The 25,993-nt window shown below is 36.1% G+C and overlaps 3 protein-coding genes across 3 annotated transcripts in view; all 3 read right to left on the bottom strand.

Moving 5' to 3' along the window:
- LOC113231428 (low density lipoprotein receptor adapter protein 1-like) overlaps positions 1–5,580 on the bottom strand; it is a 15,849-nt gene extending 10,269 nt beyond the window's left edge. Inside the window, exon 1 of the mRNA XM_026465744.1 lies at positions 5,517–5,580. Within this exon, the coding sequence (XP_026321529.1) occupies positions 5,517–5,565 (49 nt within the window). The 5' untranslated portion in view covers positions 5,566–5,580. The remainder of the gene's footprint in view (positions 1–5,516) is intronic.
- Positions 5,581–14,082: 8,502 nt separating this feature from the next.
- On the bottom strand, positions 14,083–15,518 carry LOC113231350 (inhibitor of growth protein 5). The gene has a single exon (XM_026465640.1). It carries the CDS (start codon positions 15,387–15,389, stop codon positions 14,568–14,570), a length of 822 nt encoding a protein of 273 aa, XP_026321425.1. The 5' UTR covers positions 15,390–15,518; the 3' UTR covers positions 14,083–14,567.
- A 6,372-nt stretch (positions 15,519–21,890) lies between these two features.
- Positions 21,891–25,993, bottom strand: part of LOC113231502 (wiskott-Aldrich syndrome protein family member 3-like) — a 16,263-nt gene continuing 12,160 nt past the window's right edge. The window contains exons 3-4 of the mRNA XM_026465826.1: positions 25,155–25,388; positions 21,891–22,112 (exon numbers count right to left, since the gene is read on the bottom strand). Of these exons, the coding sequence (XP_026321611.1) occupies positions 21,919–22,112; positions 25,155–25,388 (428 nt within the window). The 3' untranslated portion in view covers positions 21,891–21,918. The remainder of the gene's footprint in view (positions 22,113–25,154; positions 25,389–25,993) is intronic.

Genomic DNA, 25,993 nt, shown 5'->3' with positions numbered 1-25,993 from the left:
AGATGTGTCGCTTACCTTCAGGTGCACGATTTATTCGTCCCGTCACTTAGTTATTATAAAAAAAACTGAAGGCTTGCTTTCAATTTAGACCGTGTTGATCTAATAACTGAGTTGTGGTAACCCGCAAAGGCAACTTTTAATATTGTACACAATTTTTTCCTACTCACTGATTTATAGCAGTAGGCCAAGGATGTCTCGTGTTAAACCGACAATAACTAGATAAGTTAAAATTAGCCAAACGTTATTGCGCCTAATATGTAGTGACCTATGGCCCAGTTTACTATCAAATCGTCTGGCCTAGATAGACCGTATCGCTTAGTCTATATGTATTTATTTTAGAATAATTTAAATTTGCAATCATACACGTTCGCTTAAAAATGTTTAAAAATAGTTTTCAAATAAAATTTAATATATAATATATAATATACATTATAATAATTTTTTTATAAATAGTAGAGACACGCTTGGCCACAAACTATTATGTAATCGAATAATAATAAAGCGGAAGGACATTTTTATAGTACATACATCATTAGCCTTATGCAGTCCACTGCTGGACACAGGTCAACCCAATACAAAATCGTACAATAAATGAAAAAAAACTCTGAAATGTTAGAAAGATCGTTTGTTTAATAAAAGCAATTCAATAAATATTATATAATATAAATATAAGACAACATCACATTCATTACTCTGATCCCAAAGTAAGTAACTAAAGCACTTGTGCTTTTTTAAATTTAATATTAATTCGTTATTAATTTTAAAAGAACTATACGTCATATTCAAAAATTACACTAATCCTACACGTTAAATTAAGTTCAATAAACCCCAGGTCTTTGCAAAATAAGTTCATTGAAATTAAAAAACATTCTAATGTCAACAGGGAAGATGGTTTTTTTGTAATAGGTACCAAATACTATACCGCCAGTTTCGGACACAGTATTTCCTCTGATGAAAATTCCCAAGAAGACATAAGAGCTCAGTAATCCCCCTCAAAATTCAGCTATAAGTCATCTTATATGCGGACAATACGAGTAAAAACGTCTTAAATACTTACGTAAAACGTGTAATGTCGATTTTATATGTGAGTACACATATAAAACGTATTATTTATTTATTAAACACATAAGATAAAACACGTGCAAGACAGACGCGTGGCCGTGGATTTAACTCACCAATATAAAAAAAACGTGATGAGGTGTATTGTTTGCCCTTTCGCCGAATGATAGCAAAATCTTTGAAATTTTTATATGAGATTACAAGTAAATTTTAGAGTTATTCCAATAATGATTACATAACTATATTATACACTGCTAACATTGGATGATTGATTGACTAATTGGTTTGTTAGACGGTTAGCGGGTTGAATGTAAGGTTGGTTGCATTGTAGTATTGGTTAATGACTTGAATGTCTTGACATAAAGTATAGATCACAGTTTCCCAAAGTGATCCTTACCACCCCCCAGTGCGCGCTGAAGGGCACTAGAGTGGCGGTAGGAAACAATGGAAGCGTTGATGCTGTCCAGAGGTTTACCGCATTTGAAAAAAAAAATATTTTTTTAAAGATTTTTTGTGTTAATATAAAAAATAGGGTTTTTTCAATTATTTTTTGTGGTGGCGGGCGTAGAAATTTTTTTATTTTGCCTAAGTTTGGGTACCTATGGTATAAACAATGGTTACACAAGCGAAAACACAGAAAGAACTGCCAACTGAAGTTGCAATGGCGTAAATACATCGGAACTTACCTCATGTACGTGGGGACAAAGACGAAATCAAAGAGCATTAGTAAAAGAGTTGAAAGTTCAATCGATTTATCTTGTCAATTAATACGATTAATGTTGCTGTGATATTGTGAAGGGCGATATCACCGCCTTGTGCGAATGCCCGCTCTTTACGAGTGATATGGATGTGTGAAGGATTTTGAGATCTGGCTATATGTAGTGTAATATTACGCGAGCAACACAAGACCGGTCGTTATAGCATAGTATAACAAGACCAAGTAAATGAGGACCCTGAGAATAATGATAGTTTGTGTGTTTGTTAATTCTAAATGTAATAATAATGTATTATGGGTAATTCACTCAGTATTTGCCGGAAAACAATGAATTAGCAATGACTTTAAGTTAGGAAGTGAAAATACATTTCATTTAAAATACTCCAGTAGAGCTCCTTGTGAAAGAGTTCGTCCAGGGAAGTACTGCCACCTTACAAACTCATTTCTACCGCCAAGCGATAATGTGAGGATTGCTGCGTTCCGGTTTTGAAGGGCAAGAGGGTGCTGGCACATGGGACTTGTCAACTTACGTCTCAGGATGATGGGCGCAGTGGCAGTGCCTCTCAAATCTTTGCAATTTAAAACTCTAACTGGCACTGTAATTTTTATGGACAGGCGTGTAGCTTATCATCGTGCTCACGACTTATTCGTCCCGTCACTTGATATTATAAAAAAACCGGTCTGTAGCTTCGTATACAATTAATAAAACAAATAACACAAGCGCAACTACAGTCACCAAAACCACCACCACCAAAAATATACCCGACACGTGTTTCGCCTCTTTAAGAGGCATCCTCTGGAGTTGTTGATTCGACACTCGGCCGTAGAATTAGTTTCTTGCGCCGTGCGTAAGTAGAAAACTAGTTTACTGCTGTTTTAATTTTTCGTATTTACAGAAACAAGTCACCGAATAAACCCCCATACGAAACAGGCCCAAAGACTGTTACTATTTGTCTCAGAAAAAAGTTTTTTAGACTTGTCATACTAAAAAGAAAATGGACTTTAATCAAGTCCATCAAGACTATTCATATGATCAATAAAAACAAGTTTAATTCTTTATTTAATGATTGCTGTAATAATTTATGCTTTTTGCTTTGATAATTGTGCATACGAAATTTTCTTTATTTGAATAACATTTTTTTATAAATACATTATTATTAAGTTTTAGAAATCAGCATTACAATAATAACAACTAATTATTATGCCGTGATGGTCTAATGGTTGGAATGACCTACAGCCTCTCAAACAATGGCCGAGGGGTCGAATCCGGGCTTCTGTCTAACATCAAATTTAATTTGAAATTTACCACGAGCTTTTCAGTGAAGGAAAACATCGTGTGAAACCTATACATCGAAGAAGGTTCAGAACCCTCGGAAAACGAGTGAAGTCCCCAACTACTGGCCTAAACCCTCACCTCACGAGACCCGTGCCCAGCAGTGGGACGGTTACCGATCAGTAATCCGAAATGACATTTTCCAGAAATAACGTTTGGTCGAAATATCATAACCTCGAAAGTAATTTTAGAGGAAAATGTTTTTTCTTTTAGACTTAACCTAACCTAACCGTACCTAATCGTGTCTTTACGGTAAACATTCAACATATTCTGAAAGAACAACTGTTTCGTTATAGTTCGGTTTTCGGTGTAATGAAAATTCGAACAAATACGTTATTTTGGACAAAAAAAATTCGATAGGACGTTGATTGATTGATTGAACTATTTTTCCCCTCAATAATCTACGGTTTCTCAACAACTTACCAATGGACTCTATTTACATACATTAATAATGGATACAGAACATTGGAAGCCAATCTGTTGGAAAACGGATCACGCGCAGCTTTCGCGGCAGTAGCGTTTTTGCCCTATCTGCTCGTAAGGTGATTTTACAGAAATGCCATCCAGCTAGATAGAGCTTTCTTTGATTAATAATTTATCACCTACGTGGTATCTTAGATTGATGTAAAGATCAAGGACGTTATTTCGCAAAATAATAAAAAGAAAATTAACATTAGCAGGTCGATGTATTATACACAAATATATACTTTATTATTACTAATGTGAAAGCTTTACAATAAATCTGTCGATATTATATTACTAGTGTATCTAAAGCTAAATAATTAAACAAATAATTATAGCTTTTTTATTATAAAAGAAACCTATTTCAAAAGTTTGTGGCATTACATCTATTTGTCACGTTTTGAAATCGATAAACGGGAAGTGGGTGAAATCCAATAAAACGAATTCCTCCACTAATTTCTCACCTTAGATGTGGAATATTTTCTTCAAATTAGACTAGGACCACTGCTGAGGTACTCCCTTTTCAACAAAAAAATAATCATCGAAATCGATTCACAAAATAATGTCGTAGCAATCGCGTAACACACATACAAAAAAACACAGGCGAATGATGAACCTCCTCCTTTTTTTTGAGTCGGTTAATTAAACGTTTATATAACCTGTCAAAGTCGAATATACTTTATGTAATAGACATCACGAAACCATTTAACTATTTAATTCACGAAACGAAACCTCATTTCTTCTAATTTTCTGAATAATAATGCAACTCTATTTTCTTTACCCTTCTGTGTTCTTTCTTATGAATATCTAACAGCATTGATTCCTAAAAATAAATATCAACGGAACTCTTACCACACAAGACGCGCTCTGGCAAGTTTTTCTTAATGCCCAGACAGCCTAGGTTAGGTTTACAGATAAGGCGAGGGCGACCTTGATGGCGTTAGAGAGCTCCTAATTCCTGAGTAATTAGAGAGAAACCCGGACCTAGTGCGTCTTAAGACGTAGGGTTGACAATATTTGCAATATTTGTTTAAATTTTATTATACATTGTCGTCTAGTGTTCAGTATACAAACACTGTTAACATTCTAATGCTTTCTAAGACCTTAGTAAACAAGATTGAGTATTTTTTTATGCAAGATAACCTGTAATGCTTCTGTTATAATCTTATCTAGTGCTCTAATGCCATGTTAAAAGAACTCAAAATACTTTACGAAAGTGAGTGTTTCGAAGTCGTCCGAACCCTTTTACAACTTGAAATTGTTTCAATTGATTCCGCATAACAGTGAAAGTGTTGAATTTGGAAAATTGAGGATATACACTGATTATTATACGGTGTGCAAACACGATTCGTAAAAATTTTCTCAATAAAAGAAAAACACAAACTTACCTCGAAATTTTACAAGAAAACCGCCGTATTCAATAGATACGTTACCAATGAATATTTTTTTAAATGAACTTAACTAAATAGAATACGTATACACGATATAAATTTTTCAAATGTGGAGTGTTATAGACTCTTAACAAAAATTACCAAAGATTCCAAGATCAAAATGTGAAAATAAGAAAACATTTCTTATTATAATAGGCAACAATATCTATGGAATTAGTATAGGAAGTCTTTGATATTAAGAAATAAAGGCCCAAGAATACAGTCCAAAACAGCTTACTATAAAAGTACTAACGGTTTTAAGTAGATGATAAAGAACATCTTGTAATCATATAATAATAATAACGCAATGGTAAATTTAAGTATAAAACATACTTAGTTATTTTAAAAAAATTATTACAATATACTTTACAAAAACACGAAAAATTTACGTCTATTTGTGATTATTAAAAAATGTATTGTTTAGAGAACTTTTTAATAAGATGTATAACATAAAATAAAATATAAGGTGCACCTTGAAATATAATATATTAAAATAAAATTTAAAAACAATACTCACTTTTGTGCTTCGAGTGATTCCTCCACATCCGCCTTAGTAACGTTGTCATTATGATTTATTTGTTGTTATACCAATTATTGAATATCTACAAATATGTTTAATTTAAATTTTATAAATTATTTTTTAAATTTTATGGACAGCAATATTTCCCGCGCGAAGCTTCAGTCCGCCTGGTGCGGTGCGCACACGCAGCCTCTAGTACAACCCCCTGAGTTGTGTGTGACGCCTGCGCGTTAACTACTACTATAATTGCGTTTATTTTACACACAACCATATTTATACAGGATTTTTGCAGTTATACATTATCTTTATTTACCGTGTGTGTACTCTATATGGTGTTTGTATAAAAACATTGAGTAAAACGTGTGTGTGAAATGCGTACTAAAATTAAACATACACAATTGTTTATTAATGTAACATTCACCACATACACACTTACAAAATACTAATAATATAAAATATAATACGTAATATAAGCAAAAAATAGCATCACTATTTTGTTTAACGTTTTTCAGATCAATGCGTCTTTCCTTCCTTTCTTTTATTATAATATTATCCTAACAATTAACGTTGCGTACTAATAATATATTAATAATAATATAATATAATAATAATAATGCTACATTGTAATAGTTCTAAGTATTATATGTAGTTTGTTACCTATAGTTGTACCATATAATAAAATAAAATAAATACCCAAAAGGTCACAATGTTTCACATTAGTAGACTTAGCAAGTTCCGCACGCTTGTTCTCTGCAATTGTTAAATAAGTAGATACTTTTTCGTTTCTGTTTTTTATTTTATATTGTTAAATAATCAGACGTAGTTACTATTTAATCTGAATATATTTCATTGCGTGTTTACAATTATAACCTGTAATTAACTGTTGTACTTAGCATTAAACCAATACTGTACTTTCCTAGTTGTACTTACACTAAGTAAGAAGTTGTTGGTGAACCAATAAAAAAAATGTTTGTAACTAGCTGGTGCCCGACTTCGCCTGAGTAGTATAACTCGAATAGCTTACTGTACTTTTAAATTTCATAGTTTTATTACTTCTCCATACAAACTTTCGTTCCTTATTTCACCCCCCTTTAAGATTTATTTTTGTGACAAAAAGTAGCCTATGTCCGTCTCCTACATCCCATCTATCTCTACACCAAAATTCCTTAATATTGGTTCAGGGATTGAGGCATCGAAACGTAACAGACTAAGCTACTTTCGCGTTTATAATATTAGTATGGATTTTGTAGCAATATATTCTAATTATGTAATATTAATATGTAAGTATTTATAAAAAAATTGCAGTAGTGCGTCTTCAAAATCTGTATAAATTTGAAAAAAGTATAGAACAAAGTTTTTTTTTTATAATAATACTATTAAAAGTTACACTATTTATAATTACGTACTATGTTCTTATCACTTTTGTTATTCGTGAATTGCGAACCATTCATAACAAAGTTTAGTTACAATTAGAATAATGTGAAATCATACTCTCATTCAGTGATAAATGATAGCCTGGTTTTTAAAAGATTACCTTCGTTTTACGCATTAATTGCAGCTGGTATATTGAACTTTGTCCAGTGATAAGAACATGGTATATAATAAAATATATAACGTAATTTTTAACAGCATTTTCATCATTAAAAAAATTGTAATGTACTAAAATAATATTATTGAGTATTGACGCTGTTGCCTAAAATCGACCACGTCAATACCCCAATCTATCTTCATCATTGCATTTATGGTATGCACTTGCTCCTTAATAAAAAACATTGTCCCAAAAAGCCAACGTCTTCGGTATCTATTTAGACAACAGGAAGGCGCTGCTGTACGTCGCCCGCTGTACGCACTAGTCTTTTGAGCACCGGATAAAGTCTGTGTAAACGGGCTGATCTGCGGTCAGGACCTGGGGGTCTAATCTCGATCTCCGTCTGACATCCGTCCGAAACAATTACTGCCAAATAAGCAATACTTGACCAAATGAAACGACGCGTAATGCGAATGAAGCTTCATACTGGATACTTGTCTTCTAATTTTGTCGAATATTACTTATTTGACAGTAATTGTTTCGGACGGATGTCAGACGGAGATCGAGAGTAGCCCCCCAGACTGATAAGGTCCCTGTACGCGTTTACGTGTATAGGTAATAGTGACCTTCCCGAATGACCAGAAGATAGATACGGAGAGCACTATAAACAAAACTTAAGTAGATAGATATTAGACGGTTCCAAAAGCCTTACTATAAGTCCACTTATGTGTATAGTATGTAAACTCTACTTAGGAAGTATTACATTTTACATAGGAAAAGGCTGTTGCTTTTAAAGTACAGCTGCTGACTAAAACAGAATCTGGAGTTCTTACGTTTCGGGCCCTTGGTCACGTTGGTTTGCTTGAAAAAACAAATATATGCGATTGACATCCGGAAAAATTGTTTTATTTCATATGTAAAACAGAATTCTCTGAGTTTCGGCCAGCATCGATAATGGATAAGTACAGGTTGCTTAGCTATACATACATCTCGCGGATGCCAGTAGTACCTGTGTAAATTTATTCAAACAATGAAATGGGGAAAAGTATTCCAATTATTAGAATTTAAGAAGATAAAATTAACAATAACTTATTGCTTAAATAAAATCAAAATAAAAGTACGGCGCTAGTTTGCAACATGTATATATTTTAATAGTACGTATAAGTTTATTTAGGTATAAGAGTATATGGAAACCATATTTACTTTCATATAAAAATAAATAGATTTTAAATAGATATACACGGTAAGACGGGCATGGGTCGCGGAGGACGCTTACACGTTTAAACTAAACTTAGAGTCGTATTCTAGAACTGTACTCAATGCTCAAGTCAGGACTTGAGCATGATTCAAAGCACTAGAAATCATACTCAAGTCCTTGCCATTAGGGTTGTATTTCCAGTGCTTGAAATCATACTTAAGTCTGCTCAAGTCCTGACTTGAGCAATGAGTAGAGTTCTGGAATACGACCCTTATTCTACCAAACACAGATTTACAAAAAGTGTCAGATAATACAACAAAGACTTACAAATTGTTTTTTGTAAATTTATTGTTTTGTACAAAGTCATGAAACAAACGTTGTTAATATAGTCCTGCGTGGTTGTTGTTATTTAAAACATAACCCTGTATTTATACATACAAACATATACGTCTACGTAGGTTACGTAGGTATACTATAATGAAAGTTATTTTTCATACATTTTTTGTTCATTTACACAACATTTTAACCGTTGGCATACTACGTCTCCCGCTCTGGTTGGCCTGGAAGAGATCGCTCTTACCGATAAAGCCGTTGTTGCCCACATTACTTTTAAGTTGTTTTATGTACAGTGTTTGTTCTTGTGTTTGAACAATAAAGTGTAAACATATATCTATACATATCTAATAAATTGTAACGTGTTGAAGACAGAGCCTCATACAATTATAATAAATAAATATCGATTCAGAAATTACTACGTTCATTCGAAATTAATATCGAATCAGGAATTACTACGAGGTGAAGGTCAGCCCAAAAATGTTATAGACATATCTTTTTAATAACAAAAATATATTTATACGTCTGGGTGACGAAAAGCAATAATTAGTGAAAACAAAAACATAAAACAGATAAGTACTTGATATGACCGTGAGCTTACGTATTTCAAATTACGCATCTAAATTGTAGCCGTTAATTCATTTAGTAATCAGATTTATTAAAACAAATTGCACCCTTAATATAAAAGTAAGTTAATATGAAAAGTAACATTTTTTGTTGGAAAAAAAATTACGTACATACATCGCACATACCAAGTAACATAGTAGTATCTCAAAATTTGCGTTATATTATATTTTATGTTAAAAATTTCAGAGTGCCAGTGTTGTCCTGTCACTTTGAATGGAAGTCGTATACGAATGACTTATAAGTAACGCAATTTTTGAGATAATACTATGGTTGTTGTAATGTACAACATACTGTTTCACGCCCTTTTTAACCGACTTCAAAAAAGGAGGAGGTTCTCAATTCGACTGTATGTTTTTTTTGTATGTACGTTACGCAATAACTCCGGTATTTGTGAACCGATTTTCATGATTCTTTTTTTGTTGGAAAAGGGGTACTTTCATAGTGGTCCCATTTCATTTTGAAGACAATCATCCACCTGTAAGGGTGGCTGTCCACGCATGAAGATTCATTTTTATAAATAGCGCCTAAATTTTACATAAGGAGCAATTATTTTAATGGTTAATTTTGCTATTTCTCCAATTCAAGGCGTTCTTCTCTCAATATACTTTGAGTAATGAGAACCGATTTTTATTATCTCCAGTGTCAAGTCCTGTATAGTGGCGAATTTAAGGACATTTCAATAAAACTTAGCAAATAGACGTAATTCCACGTACTTTTGAGGTCGGTTTTTTTAGTACTCTGTACTGACATTATCCTATCAGCAGCTTGATTTTGATTACCTCTCCCGATCGGAAATTGCGTCTTTTCCGAGTCGAGGCGTATAATATTGCGGATGGGCTACCCGTTCGCATCGATTTCGATTTGAATTAAAATCAGGGCGGTCAGGCAGAGACTACAGCGTTCTATTTGCTCCTATCCTGACACACATCTTTCGCCTCGCCAACACGCATCAGTGCTTTCATACGTGCTCATGGGTGAAGGGTACTCTTGAGCTGGCCTTTCTTTCTAACGTTCTCAATTCGAGTGTTTTTTTCGTATGTATGTTACGCGATAATTCGCCGATTTATGAACCGATTTTGATGATTTTTTTTTATTCATTGTTGAAAAGAGGGTACCTGTCCGAACCATCCAAGCATCCCTTTCTACATATTTGTTAATACATCTTGTTCTATCTAGGCCGCAATGCGCTCCATCTTTATCCGACAGAGGCATTCCAGCCATACTTCTCAAAGCTCCCATTTCCACTATACTCTCTCTACCTTCGTGCTCCTTCTGCCAAATCTAACATTCATTACCATACATAAGTTTTTTTCTGTATGATACCAAGTGACTGGACGAACAATCGTTAATCACAAAGATCTAAGGGACAATGCCACTGCGCCCGTCACCCTAAGACATTGACAAGTCCCATGTGCCTGCAATTTCACCAGCACCATTACCCATTAAAATCGGAATGGATTAACGCTGACATTACTGCTTGGATGCCGCAATAGGTAATGTGGCAGGTCCCTGAACGAACTCTTTCACAGGGAGCTCTATTAGGTACTACTAATACATAAGTGTATTAACCAGAACCCTTATTTTCAAAGAAATAACGTATGAAAATAAAACGAACATAATTGTTTATCACATCAAATATAATTTTATCATATTTGGCTGGAGATATGAACTTTTTTTATGCAAAAATTTTGTCAGTTTCCCAGGAATTACTTTTCAAATTATATCACTTTACTATTGAGGGTGAAAAATATTACTTTAAAGGCCAAGGTTTTTAAAGGTCAATTACATAATATTATTATATGTATTTACATGTTTCTCATTTTTAACGAAATTAATTTACTTCCTCTTCTTGTCTACTTATTTCTTCGTCTTATATGTAAAATTCTAAAAAGCAAATTTAAACGCCTTTAAATATCTGACGCAAGTGCATAAATTCCTCGATCATTTCTGACGCAACTTTAGAGCTTTTGCTCTCACAGAGCGGGTTCCAGTCGCGTACATTTTTTGCCGCGAAATAATTATACCTTTATGGTACTTAAAATAATTAACGAACGACTAAAAGTATTTGGGTTTGCATTGCATTTAAATTATTGACAAAATATTCACTGAATTAAAATTTAATTTAAGCCATGGTATATGCATTTAAATGAGATGCTATAACTGACTGACAAAGCTAAAGTGTGCCATGCTCGAGTTATTGATCCAACTAGAACGCACAAATTCAAACCTTTTCTGCTTTTTTGATGCAATCATATTTTGGCTAAGAGCTGTGGTTTTCGAGATTGAACAATGCTTTAACGCCGGAATAAGGTTATTCCTGCGTGGAAATTAAAAAACCCTTGTAAGTTTAAAACGGCGTGACTTCTAAACATAGTTTTTTACGACTAGAGCCGACTAAATCACGACTTCTTTAGCTTAATTCTCACAATTCTCAGTCACCACAATCAAGTTATTATCATATTATGGCTATTCGCAAAATAGTATTTAGTCGATGCGCAGTTACGTTCACACAATGATTTTTACGTACCTATTTATGATCATCGGCATCGTTCACAGCTTAAAAGAGGGAAAAAAATAAAGGAGTTCAGAGAACACTCTAACACATGGACACATGGACAACGTACATACATAACAGAGACTTCAATCTTACTATATATAGGTATCGTTGCGTTCATCTCATGCAAGTTTTCAATATAGTCTATAGGTGGCGCCACAGTCGCATTACTAAGGGTCGTATTCCAGAACTCTACTCAATGCTAAGTCAGGACTTGAGTTTTGCAGTGAGCACTGAAAATCATACTCAAGTCCTTGCCATTAGAGTCGTATTTCCAGTGCTTGAAATCATACTCATGTCAGCTCAAATCCTGACTTGAGCATTGAGTACAGTTCTGAAATACGACCCTAAGATATGTAATTGAACGAAAAATACGAAATAGGGTGGAGATGTTTTCCAATCAATTTTTGGAGAATCCTTACACAAAGATCTAGCAGTAGAGCTCATTCAAAAAGAGTTCGTCCAGGGACTGCCACCTTACCTATTTCTGCCGCCAAGCAGAAATAGGTAAGCAAGATGTGAGCATTACTGCGTTCCGGTATTGAAGGGTAAGGGCACATGGTACTTGTCAAGTTGTCTCAGCGAGCAGTGTCCCTCAGGTCTTTACGATTTAAAGCTCTGAGTGGCACTGCAACTGCCTTGGACAGACGTATCGCTTACCACCAGGCGCACGACTTCTTCATCCCGTCACTTGGTAACAAAAAAAGCGAAAACGCTATTGATAATTGAATTGTTAATTTTATTTTTTATAGATTACTAGACAAAAACAAAAATATAAAAAATGTTTTAAAATGTTTATCTATTTATTACACACAAAATGGCAATAACAAAAAATAATTCATTTTTATTAACACCTAATGTCATTATATTTTGTATATAGATAGACTGTGATAATATTATATTCCTAACTCAAATTTCTACTACATACTAATACTAAAGGGAAGTCATATTTTATATTAGAAATTAAGATATAAAAGTCTACAGATTTGGTGTTTAATTACAATATTTCTACACAGTCTTCTTTTTTTAATATTTTACGGATCAAATAGCATGGTCAGCCAAGAATAAAGTAATAAATATAGTCTAATGTTTTTTTTTAATTGTATCTTATAGCAATTCATTGACCGCACTGAATAAACATGTATTATCTACACATTTATTACACATATGTATACAAGTTTATTGGGCCATTGAATTAAAAATTTTACACTTTGTGCACTTTGACATGTGTGGTAGTTATTTATTTATTTATTTGATTACATACAAGCAGCTTTTGCTGGTATGTGTACATCATACAGTATTGGAATTTATATTATTTCTTTTATTTCACTTTTTTAGCACTAATCCATTTTTTTGTAGCCAGTTATCGAGCTTGTTTTTGAAGGTGTTAACAGAGACAATAGAAACAACATCTTCCGGTAGCATATTCCAATTATGCACCACTCTGTTGCTGAAAAAAATTGTGTGTAGCAGGTGTTTCGGAAGGTGCATAAACTAGTTTGAGATTGTGGTGACACATGATGGTTTAAAGTTTTCTTTTAAAGATGTTTTGTATGTCTGGTAGATCGTAGTGACACATCAGAATATTATAAATCTCTTCTTCCAGACTAGTAAGGCGTAATATGCGTAGTCTCTCCTCATAAGATTGGCTTCGAAGAGCCTGTGGCGTTATAGTTGCCATCCTCTGAACATTTTTAAGGTTTACGTCTTTTAGGAAATAAGGGCTCTAGACTTGATGTCCATATTCAAGCAGTGGCCATATATAGGTCTCATAGATTTAATATTTAATCCAAATTATTTAGTCCAAACTTAACATCAATGAGCCATATCTGGATAATATATAATGTACTTAGAAATGGTTTTTTTATTTACTTGACTTTTCTTCTACTCACTAATTTACATAAAACAAAAATCAATTACCTAATTACTCAATAAATTACAGAACAATATATAAAAATATTATGCAATAATCATTTGTTTACAATTATATTTGTAAAAATTATTTAATTTAATAAATAGATGGATAACCTGACATGTCAAAAAACTACAATAAATAAGACTAATGGGCAAAAAAATAAAGAAAACAGAATATTACTGTCTACTGCTAATCTTTACTTGTAACAAGTAAGTAATGTTATGTTGACTGTGCCAAAAATCAACTTTGAATAAAAAGCCTATAAAAGTTACTGCAATACAATACTGATATTAATAGCAAAGGGTGACAAAAGCTTTAAGTATGCAGTGTGGTACCATATAGTGGGCCTACAAAGGCCGCATTGACAGAATCATAATATCATTCTGTCAATGCGGCCTTTTTAGACGGCCCTGGCAAGTTCTTGCACAATGTTAGAGTACATTATTTTAAACACTTAAAACTCACCCTGTATGTAGGATATTACACGATCAAATGCAAAACCTTTTCAATATGTACACTTTCAAAAAATATTTCACTAAAACTAAAATAATTACTCCAAATAAATGCATTATTAAGAATAGGAAGATTTTCAGTTCCTAAAAATTGTAAATAAAATCTATAATTAATTTTATTGAAATTGCCCATGAGAAAATTAATTTTAGGCATACTTAAAAAATATGTAATACATGAATGTAATAAAAATGTTGAAAAGACTTTTATTTAATATCATTTTATAAAGTATCAGATTTAATATCCTCGGATGCCCCTAACTTTACTACTAATAAAATTACACATATTGCCTAAACTAACTCGTAAAGTCACTTCGGCTCTTTCTTGATCTCTTTCTTAATTGTCACAGTCTTTTCTGTTTTAATAACAGGTTTCTCGATGGATCATTTCTTTTTCCGATCCTGAGTACACTTAGGACAATACCATTTTCCTTTAGGCTTGATCTTAAGATCTACACATGCGAAATGGAACCATTCAATGGGACAGTCAGGATTGTCGCAGCCTATCATCTCTCCATATGACACTTGATGACATAGGCAATATGTGGGTTCATTAGGATCTACTGGCATGTCAAGCACATCACTAGGGTGAGCCATTCCCACGGAATCCAGGTCTGCATTTTCTTCCTGTTCTTTAGCCGCACTAGCTGTAGAGGACGCACTTTTGCGTGACGCCTTCTTCTTGGCGGCAGAGCGGCCTGCTGCTGCATCGTCTTCGCTTGACGCGCCCGCACGCTTTTTCTTTCCAGTGCTTGCAGCAGCTTTCTCACTGCCTTTATGTTTCTTCCTACCCTTCTTTACAGTTGTTGTATTGCTCTCTTGGTCAGTTGTAGCCTGTTGGCCGGCACGCGATGCACTCTGAGCTTTTTCTTGAATCTCCGATTCAAATCGCGCAAGGTCTGAGTCAAGGCGACGAATATGTTTGTCTACAAGCTCGTAGGTTTGTATTGCGAGCTGCACTTTATCATCCCCGTACTCTTTAGCTTTGTTAAACAATCCTTGAATGGTGTTCACTTTTTCCTTTTTCGTCTCCTCGTCCATTTTCGGAATATTCGGCAGCAATTCATCTGCCATAAGGTCAATTGTCCTCATTAACCCGTGCGCCCGATCGTCTAGATCTCTCATCAATTTGAAGTTTCTCTGCAACTCTATCGGCAGGTGCTGAAGGCTGTCCAAGTAATGCTCCAGATAAAGAGCTGAAGTCATTTTGCAATATTTCGTAACGAATCCTCTTTATAATAAAAATGAAAGATTGCGGCGCCAAATTAAAAGAAAACAGTGTTCTAAATCTACTAATATACTCCTAATTTACTTCGCGTTCTCCTGCTACACAATTTTCAACATTTAGTTCATGCACTTTCACTTAAAACTCACGAAAACCACCAAAAACTTCAGAAAATCTAAAAATCAGTAAAAATGCAATGCAATTTTTCAGACAAGCGAATGGTAATTACGTTCCTGATCACACTACCTTGCCAACTACTTGTTGTTCAAACAATAATTTATAATTTAAATGCTTCGTAGATTTTATATCATAAATAAAATACATGTAGTATTTTCCTGCTTATTTATGATCAAAATTTACCATTATTTATTAAAGAAATTAATATTTTAATAAAAGTGTTCCATTAATATCCAAAAACACATTAATCACTTTAGCGTGTAATGGAATTTTTGAAACGCCGGAAGTAAGACAAAATTCAAAAGTGACGCTGTTTTAGCGGGAATTATAAAACTGGGACAAATAACTTCGATTTGTAAAAATAAATAAATAGTGCTATAATACTATTACATCATCTCGAGATAAGCCTGTACAGCATTAGAGCTACTTATATACTCGATGCTTGCATTCTGCGATTTTTACAGCTACTCGCGCGATGTATTTAGAGCGCTATCGGTATTTTATGTAGCAATACTGCCCACAGAACGAAAAAAGGCACAACTGCTGTATAAAGTACGCATACTTGTGCCTTTTTTCGTTACGAGGACAGAATAAGGAATCACCACACTTTCGCTTTAAGACGCATCCCCTGGATATGCAGTACTTTATTGCGTATTGTGTTTATTCTTGTAGGTGGCATACGTATACCACCTACAAGAATCACCTACAAGAAGGGTACGTACCCTACATCTTAGAATAATAACGCATAGAATGATAGTTTCATATCAAAGGAACTGTCACAAGTGAGGCAAAAATCAAATTCATGTAGGCTAGTTTTAGTAGTAGGTTAATTTTCGGTTTTAGTGAATATTTATATAAAAATACAAGTTGAAACGCGTTACTTCCTTGTGGAATGTGATGTTAGTATCTATTTATGTTTGTCTAACGTATTTTTACACTCATTTACCGCACATTTCGTCATTTTTAGCTAAAATTCTTGAGCTGTTCGCGGTGCAAGTTGACCTTGAGCACTGACGGCCCGCCCGCTCGTGTAGGCCCATTGGGAGCGCTTCAATTTGCCTCACTTAGCGTGTGCGGACTGGGTTTCTATGCGGTATTATTCTAAGCCCTACATAATATTTTTATCAATTCCTCTATGGATAGCTTCATTTCAAGGTGCGTGCCTTATTCTATTATATGGTTGAGTTTATGAAATTTTACTAAGAAGTCGCTTCCAATGTGTTCTAATAGCAAAAAACCGCCCTCCGCCGTTCAAAATCTATAAGGATGTTTTACTGTCGAGAATCACAGTGCCTAGCTTAGATCTGACTACACTAAAAAAATTGATTTAGTCAGTTCTAGTCGTAAAAAACTAAATTTGATCATTATGCCGTTTGAAAATTATAAGGATGTTTTACTATATACACTGGAACAAGGTTACTCCAGCGCCGACGGCACTATTTTTGAATCTCGAAAATAGGTTCTCTCAACACTGCACCCAGTGTTGGGCAAAATTTAATTGTTCTGGCAATTAACGATTGACAATTAATTACTTGGTACTTGGTGCAACGGGCTGGTATCCGCAACTTGACGACAAAGCGCCTATTTTGCGTGTGGTGACAATTAATTAATTGTCAATTCCGAAACAGCAATTAACGATTGATCAATTGTTATTAATTAAAAATTAATTGCAATTAAAATCAATTCAATTGAAATCAATTGCAATTGACTTGATTTTTTAATTTGATTGAATTTCTGATTGAAATTTAATTGATTAACGTCTAACACTGACTGCACCCAGAAAAGGTCGTGAATTAGTCGGTTCTAGGTGCAAAATTTTAGAGTTAGTCACTCCTTTGTTTAGAAGGTATTGGATACTTAATTAACTGAACTGATAGGTATATTTTCGTAGAAAAATCGTACATGAAGAAAAATATGTGTGTGTATGTGACTGCAACAGGCTTAATGTCGACAATTTCACCTGACTGGTCAAATTTCAAAAACTCAACCATTATCACGCTGGTATAGGGCGCTTCGTCTGAAATGCAAATAATGGTTGGAATGCAATCTCTTTACTAATAACTGATTACATCTACTAAGAACACTAGCATGAAAGAAATAAAACTACAACAATTATTTATTTTAACTTATATTGTATTAGCAAATAAACAATTTATAAAATATTTCTTCATTAGACATGAGATTATAGTCCGGGATACGAAGTACTTTTATTTAATAAACAATTGCGATCTGATTCCTGTTAAATTTGCAGAATCAAATTTTCTAAAATAAATTCCATATCGAGAATTATTATTCTCGGCTTTATTCGCACAAGCCATTTATATAACACAAATCACATCGCAAATAAAGTTTGAATCGTTTTAAAGACTCGACAACTAGCTTAAAATTTTATAATATTTAAAAATTATAAACTTTTAAGAAAAATGCAAATAAATAATCAGCAATTGCCACTTCATGGCAAAAAATAAAAGAGGCTTTACGTAATCTACATAATATAAAACATGCTTTATTTATTTCTTATTCCTATACTTTACATTTCTTACTACTTATAGTGATCGTACGCTATACTATACTACAATAATGCTGCTCGTGTACCACTTATATGCAACGAAAACAATAATATCCAGAAAGAGTTTGAGATTATTACTTTACACTACATTTACTTGGGTTGGTTAATTACCTTTTGTAGCGTTATGTCACTTGTTACTAGATATAAATATGTACAAAAGTACGGGGCTTAGTTTTCACTTACACAATAGATAAATTCAAGGTTAATACAATTTAACTCAGTTCCACGAAAACCAAATAAAAATATTTGTAATCGAAAACATAAATATTACTTCGTATGCACCAAGGCTTTTTTATAAGATTAAAAAATCAGGTAGTGTAAAAAATAAATCATAAGAAAGGTACTAACGAATCGTACTTACGTCTAGCTAGGTACAAAACTACAGATTTTGGTACACATTCGTTGCTCATTTAACAATAACACATTAAATCGTTTGGGTAGTGAGCAACTAATATTTTGGAATGCATAGATATAGACAAGACATGCAATAAATGCCATTATAGAAGAAATTTATACACTCGGACTATGAACATGATTATACAAACATACAAATGAAAAAACCATCAACACACTAAACTTCTTAGAAAGACAGGAGTACAATAAACAAAATGTAAATACATGCCCACTAACAGATGAATACAATTTTCAATATCAAATGGAAGTTACTGATAATATATAGTTATTATTGGCACTACACACAGATCACCCTTATATGAAATTACAAAATTATTAATTTTAGAAATGGATCCTTACATATATAGCATCTAAATATATCTAAACTTGGTAGATACGTAAAAATGAAATTGCACCTTTTATCATAATATTTTCAGATTTCTTATTAGCAATTGCAATATCAAAGAATACTTGTTCGATAAATAGCACAAGAACATAAATTCAACAAGTAAAATAGGTTAGTTGTAATAATACATTTTGCAATAGAGTAAGTTCTAGATTTTCTGTCGACTAGTTACTTCATAATAATATTATATTCATTCACTTCCATATAAGTTTTCATAAATAAAAATACCCTTAAAATCTCAAAACATAATTTCACAACCGCTAACCAAACATAGTGAAATGTTTATATAATTTAACAAGCGAAGCACCATTGTCAAAAGATTGTGCTCAAATGGGAGGGTGAGAAAATCGCAAATTTAAACATTACCAATATAAATGGATATTACGAGCCCAAATACAGTCCCCTAGTATGGCGGAAAGCCAGCTTTTCGTACTTTTAAAACGTGACTTTCATTCCGACTTTCAAAGAATATCGAGTGCTAAGCGCCGCGAAATTCAAAGAACAATCAAGCGAACAAATAGACGGACACACTTCCTTTAAATCGTTATAACAGGGAAGTTAATTTCTCATTCACTACACCTAACAATTTATGCATTTTGTCCATTAAAATATCGTTAGTTTTTGGTTATCAATCAACGTTTTTCGCGCTCCTAAAATCCTAGCATCACTCGCGAGACTAGCCAATCCTTTTCAGCTTATAAGTTAATATCGAATCAATACGACACATTGATTATGTAATAATTACGTTATGATGAATTATCCATACAATCCGCTGTTTTGCACGTTCGCAAGTCCATAGCAGTTCTAAAACTTTCGTCACTACTTTTGTTTTTCTTTCAAAGGTTTTTACCTTACAAGAATACTATCGAACCGCATTACGTGTATGGAAAAGAAAAGAGTTTAGACCTTGGCCACACGGATGCTGCGTCACCACTAATCCCAATCTGCCACAAAACGATATTCCATCATTATTTCTAACTACCTATCGTGCTTTATAATCCAATTTTACATCACTCATTTTTAACGCAATATCCTATCTAAATCGTTTCGTGGCAAGAATAATGGTTCCTTCTTGCACCCAAACCTGCGTTTAATATTCAACATCCGTGTGGTCATTGTCTAAAGGCGCGTACTACACGAGCGTTTCATACTTATCCAAAACATGGCCCTGATTGTTGTCGTCGCCGTGCGAGCGCGAACGCGGCCTTGCTGTGGCATCCGCCCCGGCACTTTTAGCTCTAGTCTTCTTATCATGGCCGCAAGTGCATGCTACCGATGTTTGCCGCTTCAATGTCTGCGCACGTGCCCCAGCCCACTGAGGATCTAACGACTCGCTCCTGGCATACATTTGGCGTTTATTCCGTCCCATAGTAGCATGAGTGAACGAAGCTCCCTGCCCGCTGTCCGACGAGGGACGCATCGACTCACTCCTCAAACAAACATTGCCACCTGCGCGACGGAACGAATCCAATACTCTCTCTTCGATCTCTTCAATGTCTTTCTTTTTTACCAACCATATTTCTTCGGACCCACGAGTGAAGTAACTAGATCCTTTACTAACAGAATACTTTTCCTTATTTTTTAATTTACAAGGCTTAAGATTATTCTGAGTATTTAAATCTTCGTTGAATTTGTGAACGTTGCGAGCCTGGTCGGGCGAGGCCACATTGCGGAATGCGGTGCCGTGAGAGGGAAATTGATCGGGCAGTTTGGCCCCGAGACTGGGCGAACGAATGGTGACATCCACCGATGACGGCATAGGCTTGAATTCGGGCTTTATTATTTTCTGAGGTTCAGGCTTTTGAATTACTTTTTCTTCGTGACTATCGCTCCTTTGCCACTTTGCTGTCGCGGTCGTAACATTTGGTGAGGTAGTTTTTGTTGTGCATTGTTTGCGCTCTGGGTAAACTTTGTCGGTTTTCTCCACGGGCCCCAAATCAAAGTGCACATTATCTTTGAAAGGTGTGGCAGGTGGGGGAAAATCATCTTTACCATCTGATCCCAATCTTTCTGTACGCGATCGTCCACGCACAGAACCAGGTCTCGACAGTCTACCTACATTGGCACTAGCATCCTCTGCTGCCTTTTCGAATTTCTTTATCTTATCTCCAACCCCAGCTACTTCTTTATCTTTATCTGCGTTTTCTTTCACTTTTGAACTCAAGTTACTATTAGAGTCACTCTTTACATTACTTGTTACGTTGCTATTATCTGCAGCAACAGATAATTCCGTTTTAGCGGGTACTTCTTTTCCGAGTGAATTTTCCCTTTTAGGTACTTTAGGAGGTACAGAACTTTCTTTTGAATCGGTTCTATTAAATTTCACCAGAGATACAGGAGGAGATGTTACTTCTTTATTAGACTGGGCGGCTGCTTCAATTTTGCTAGCTTTAGCAGCGACCGAGTTTTCGTCAAGCGTCACATCAGAGCGAGTACTTTTCGCAACACTGACAGGAGGTGGGGACGCCACGTTCTGTTTCGGAAGGGAAACGCTCTTAGCCGGAGCTGGCTCTCGTTTCGGCGGAGACACCACATTCTTAGGTGGAGAAGTCTTTGCGGGTGATGCAGTCTTCGGGGGTGAAACCGATTTCGGAGGCGAAACCGATTTCGGAGGCGTCTCCTTGCCCATATTCCGTTCCTTGCCCTTCTGCGCCTCGATGTCCCGACTCAAGAACGATGAATTCCGCACGTAGCACTGGTCGTCGGTCCTTTCCTTCTCTATAGACGACGACCGCTGCTTCTGTAGCAGCTCAATCTTCTGCGCCTGCTCCCGTACCGAGTTGGGAGGACTGTCCTTGGCGACCTTGTTGTTGCGCTCGGTCTTGATGGTGATGGTGACGGCCTCGCCCGGTGGCTCGACGGCGTCTCTGGCAGGACACGCGGGTTGCGCGGGCAGCGCGGGCTGCGGCAGGTGCGGGGGCGGTGGGTCCTTGGGCGGGGGCTCGCGACGCGGGGAGGCGCGGCGTCACGCGCGACTCTCCGTCCACTGTTCGGAGTCGTCGGAGTCAGAGTCAGCGCCGGAGCTGGTATCGCTGAGCTCCACGGCCACGCGTCGCGCCAGAATCGACGCCACGTCCAGGAAAGCGGGCACGCCGCGCAGAGTGTCGTACCGCCCGGTCGAGTCGTCCACACGCTTCTCCACCTTCCGCAGCTTTATGCCTGGAACAAAAATAACAAAAGAAAACGTTACATTTTGTGTGCTCTGCCCCGCTAACTGTAAATGCAGCAGTTACTAAATAACAAGTTTATTAGCATAAAATATATGAAAGCGATATACATATAGGCAACATTTTTATATTTTTTAGCCCCGCATTAAGGAACCCTGTATCGCGGGTGCCATAGATATGGTTGTCTATACCACACATAGACAACCATAAATTACACCCTTCGCGAGTTTGGGTGTAATTTGTGATTGTAAATAAATGTAGGCCATACAAATATTTCTCCCGACCTGGGAATCGAACCCGGCACCTCTGCGAGGCAATTCGGCCACACATTTATGTTAATAAATTTGTCGTTTATATATAGCTCAGATATATTTATGATAATTTACATAAACATGTTGCCATCGAGTATACAGGCTGTAAATTTGAAAGTGAGACATACTTATAGAGTGCGTTATATTCTTGATTCTGAACCCAAAGAAGAAGAAAAAATGAACTTATATTTTACAAAAAAAAATATTTTTTATTTTTTTATCGACTACTGCTTGTGAACAACATTAGTCGTCGAAATCCATGCACATCCCTATTGATGTTCCCACGCAGCGCGAGTCTACTAGCGCGAGCGCGGCCTCTTTGAGCGCGGCACATTAAGGAGCAGAGCCCATCAGACAGTGCACGCGCGGCCGCCCTCGCGAAGACACGTAAAGTACTTTCGCTCGCCCGATCACAGCGCGGGCGCGCGGCGATCGCTTTTCTCGCCCGCAAAATGGATACATAATGTCGAATTGACTGAGATGGTGCGACTTTACGCAATAAGTGGTGATAGTGTGAGACGAGCGATTAGAATGTTCGGAGAAATGTTCCCAAATCGGCCGCTGCCAAATTATCGGGTGATGCTTGCTGTGACTCAAAGACTGCGCGATTATCGCCAGTTCGATGAGCCTATAAATGCTGAAGGTCGTGGCAATGTAGGCATCAGCGTGGATCTGCAGGAGTGCATCTTGGACTATTTTGAAGAGGAGCCGCGCGCTAGCACACGGGAGGCAGGACGCCACTTCAATGAGTCGCACATGACAGTGTGGAACCTTCTAAAACGCGAGCAATTACGCCCATTTCATTTCAGAAGGGTCCAAGATATCACGGCCAATGACAATGCTCCGCGAGTTGCACTTTGTGAATGGCTACTGGCCAATCATCACGTAAACATTTTATGGACAGATGAGAGTATGTTTACGCGTGTGGGCGTGTTTAACGTTCATAACGAACATCGGTGGAGCAATCGGGACCACAACCCGAAAAAAACTAAACGGGATTCTTTCCAACACCGGTTCAGTTTGAACGTGTGGGCCGGAATAGTTGGAAATCACTTGTTGGGGCCTTACTTTATCGAGAGTCGTCTCACCAGTGCAACTTATTTGCAGTTGTTACACTGCGTTGTGGACGAGATGTTGGACGACGTGCCCCTTGCTCTCCACCAAAGCCTTTATTACCAGCAGGATGGAGCCCCCCCACACTATGGACGTGAAGTGCGCCAGTATCTGAATGACACCTTTGGTGATCATTGGATTGGACGTGGAGGCCCAGTCGCCTGGCCACCTCGGTCACCTGATCTCACGCCCATGGATTTTTATTTGTGGGGTGGTATTAAATATTTAGTGTACACGGAGGAGGTGAATAGTGTCAAAGTGTTGCATCAAAAAATAATTACAGCATTTCATACTGTGAGACAAAATGTGTTTGTGCTAAACAATTTAAAACGAAATTTACGACGCCGTGCTAGACTATGCATTGTGCAAAACGGTGGACATTTCGAACAATTCCTCCGTACCACGTAAGTGTAAATAAACTGTAAATAACTAAAAAATCATTGTAAATAATTTGATTTCACATTTTTAACTACGCCAAAAACCTCAATTCTTATTGAATAATAACTAGTTACTGAATCAATATAATAAATAAACTTATCTTTTTTATTATAGTACGTAAAACATTTCGATGATAGTTCCTAAGTAAAAAAATAATTAACCTAAGCTAAAACGTATTCATTTCGATAACAGCTTTTTTCATTATAACATAAATGAGTAAGTGAGTAACTTAGTTTTTATTTTCTTGAGAAATGAGGTGCTTTGTCGGTCCTAAGCCCGAAAAAGTAGGAAGGGAGATGTGAAACCATTGTTATTGTGTGTAGGAGCGTGCGACTCGCGCCGCCGCCGGCGTCGCTTGGTATGTTCCACTTTGGACTCGAAATCAAGCGCAAAGGGGATCGTTTTATTCCTATGTGCACTCCAAAACAAATATGTTGGTTTATTTTTTTATTTATCCCATATCCTAATTTTATTTTAGTCTATGTTAAGTTGTAACATGATTTTCTATGACGTGTATGAATATGTCCCACTTTCAAATTTACAGCCCGTATAACCAGAAATAGAGACGAAATGTCATTTAATTTGTTTGAAAACTATTCTGCCATATAATTGCTGTAACAACTGCGCTCCGATTGGCCAGCCCGAGTTCGAAACAATTGACAGGTGTCGTCAATTGTTTCACTTCAAATCGACCAGTTAACTTGAGCTTTGCTATAATGGACGAAAATTGCAATTACATATTTAATAGTTAATTACCGATGAAATGTGATTCCGTTTGTTTTGTAATTAGATGTTTTGCTGTTTTCCCACACCACCGAATAGAACAGCACGACATTGTTAGATATATTATCTTTATTACAATAAAAACAGAATATTTTTTGGAATATATGGAGACATACTCACAGGTCAGCAGTTGGCCGGTCTATATTTCAGTGCAAACGAGAGTTGATATTTATAAGAGCTATATCGCTAATGTGTTACCAGGAATATATGGCCCTTATTTCGTCTCTATTTCTGATTATATACTCGATGCATGTTACTTTACATATCTAAAAATATGTTTCTATCGTTTTTCTCCGAATCGCTACAGTGCTGCATTCACAATAAGCAGGGCAGTACTGCAAAGATTATAATTGGGACGACTCGGGTGTGACGTCGAATGGATTGAATACCGTCGCGAATGGCCTTGAGTAGATCGGAGCGCGGATCGGGCTGCGGATCAGCCTGCGGGCGCGGGGGCTTGAGCGCGGAGGCGCCGCGCAGCAGCGCGCCGGGCGACGGTGGGCGCGGCCGGTCATCTTCAGGCGGCGGTGGCGACGGCTCCAGCGGGAGTGCAGGCGGCGCAGGGGGTGCGGGAGGAGGCGGCGGCGGTACCATTGCGTCCGGCTCCTCCGATGACATCATGCCTGCAATCAGTTCTTATTATCACTGGATTCAAAGTTGCTCACAGTAACATATAGTATGTATCATAATTCTGTGGCTCTAGTGAAAAAGGGTACAAGTCAAAAAAGCCAACTTTACACGGAGAAGCGAAAAAACAGTTAAAGCTTAATATGATATTAAGTGTAGGAAATGAAACCATTTTTCCGGGTTTAAATACAAACCAACGTTTCGGGCCCTTCACAAGTCCTATGGTTACGGTTGACTGACAACCATGGGACCTGTAAAGGACCCTAAACGTTGTTTTCGCGAAAACATAAGAACTCGATATTATATTAAGTGTTTTTCGCGTTTCTTTGTTAAGTTGGATTTTTTTACTTGTATCCCTCGTACAAACAAAGGGGATAACCGAGCAAAATAGTACATTCTGAATGGTAGTTTCCCATTTTTGACAATAATAAACGTGTTGGACCCTTTTCAAGCTGTAATCTGATAAAAATAAATTAGAACAATTTCACATTTTGCAATAAGTATTTTTACTCAATTTTGTTTAATTTGATACATTATAATATAAGATTAGTCTCCCTAAACTTGGCAGCGTATCTAATAATGCACATTTTATTTTAAAAAA

This window comes from Hyposmocoma kahamanoa, unplaced genomic scaffold (assembly GCF_003589595.1).
Source record: "Hyposmocoma kahamanoa isolate Upper Pololo Valley unplaced genomic scaffold, ASM358959v1 65, whole genome shotgun sequence".
Lineage (NCBI taxonomy): Eukaryota > Metazoa > Arthropoda > Insecta > Lepidoptera > Cosmopterigidae > Hyposmocoma > Hyposmocoma kahamanoa.
Note: the sequence above shows the minus strand (reverse complement) of the source record. Positions and strands in the feature narration are given on the sequence as shown.

Bases quoted from the DNA above. Each gene is read 5' to 3' on its own strand.
- LOC113231350 (XM_026465640.1), bottom strand. From the start codon at position 15,389: ATGACTTCAGCTCTTTATCTGGAGCATTACTTGGACAGCCTTCAGCAC.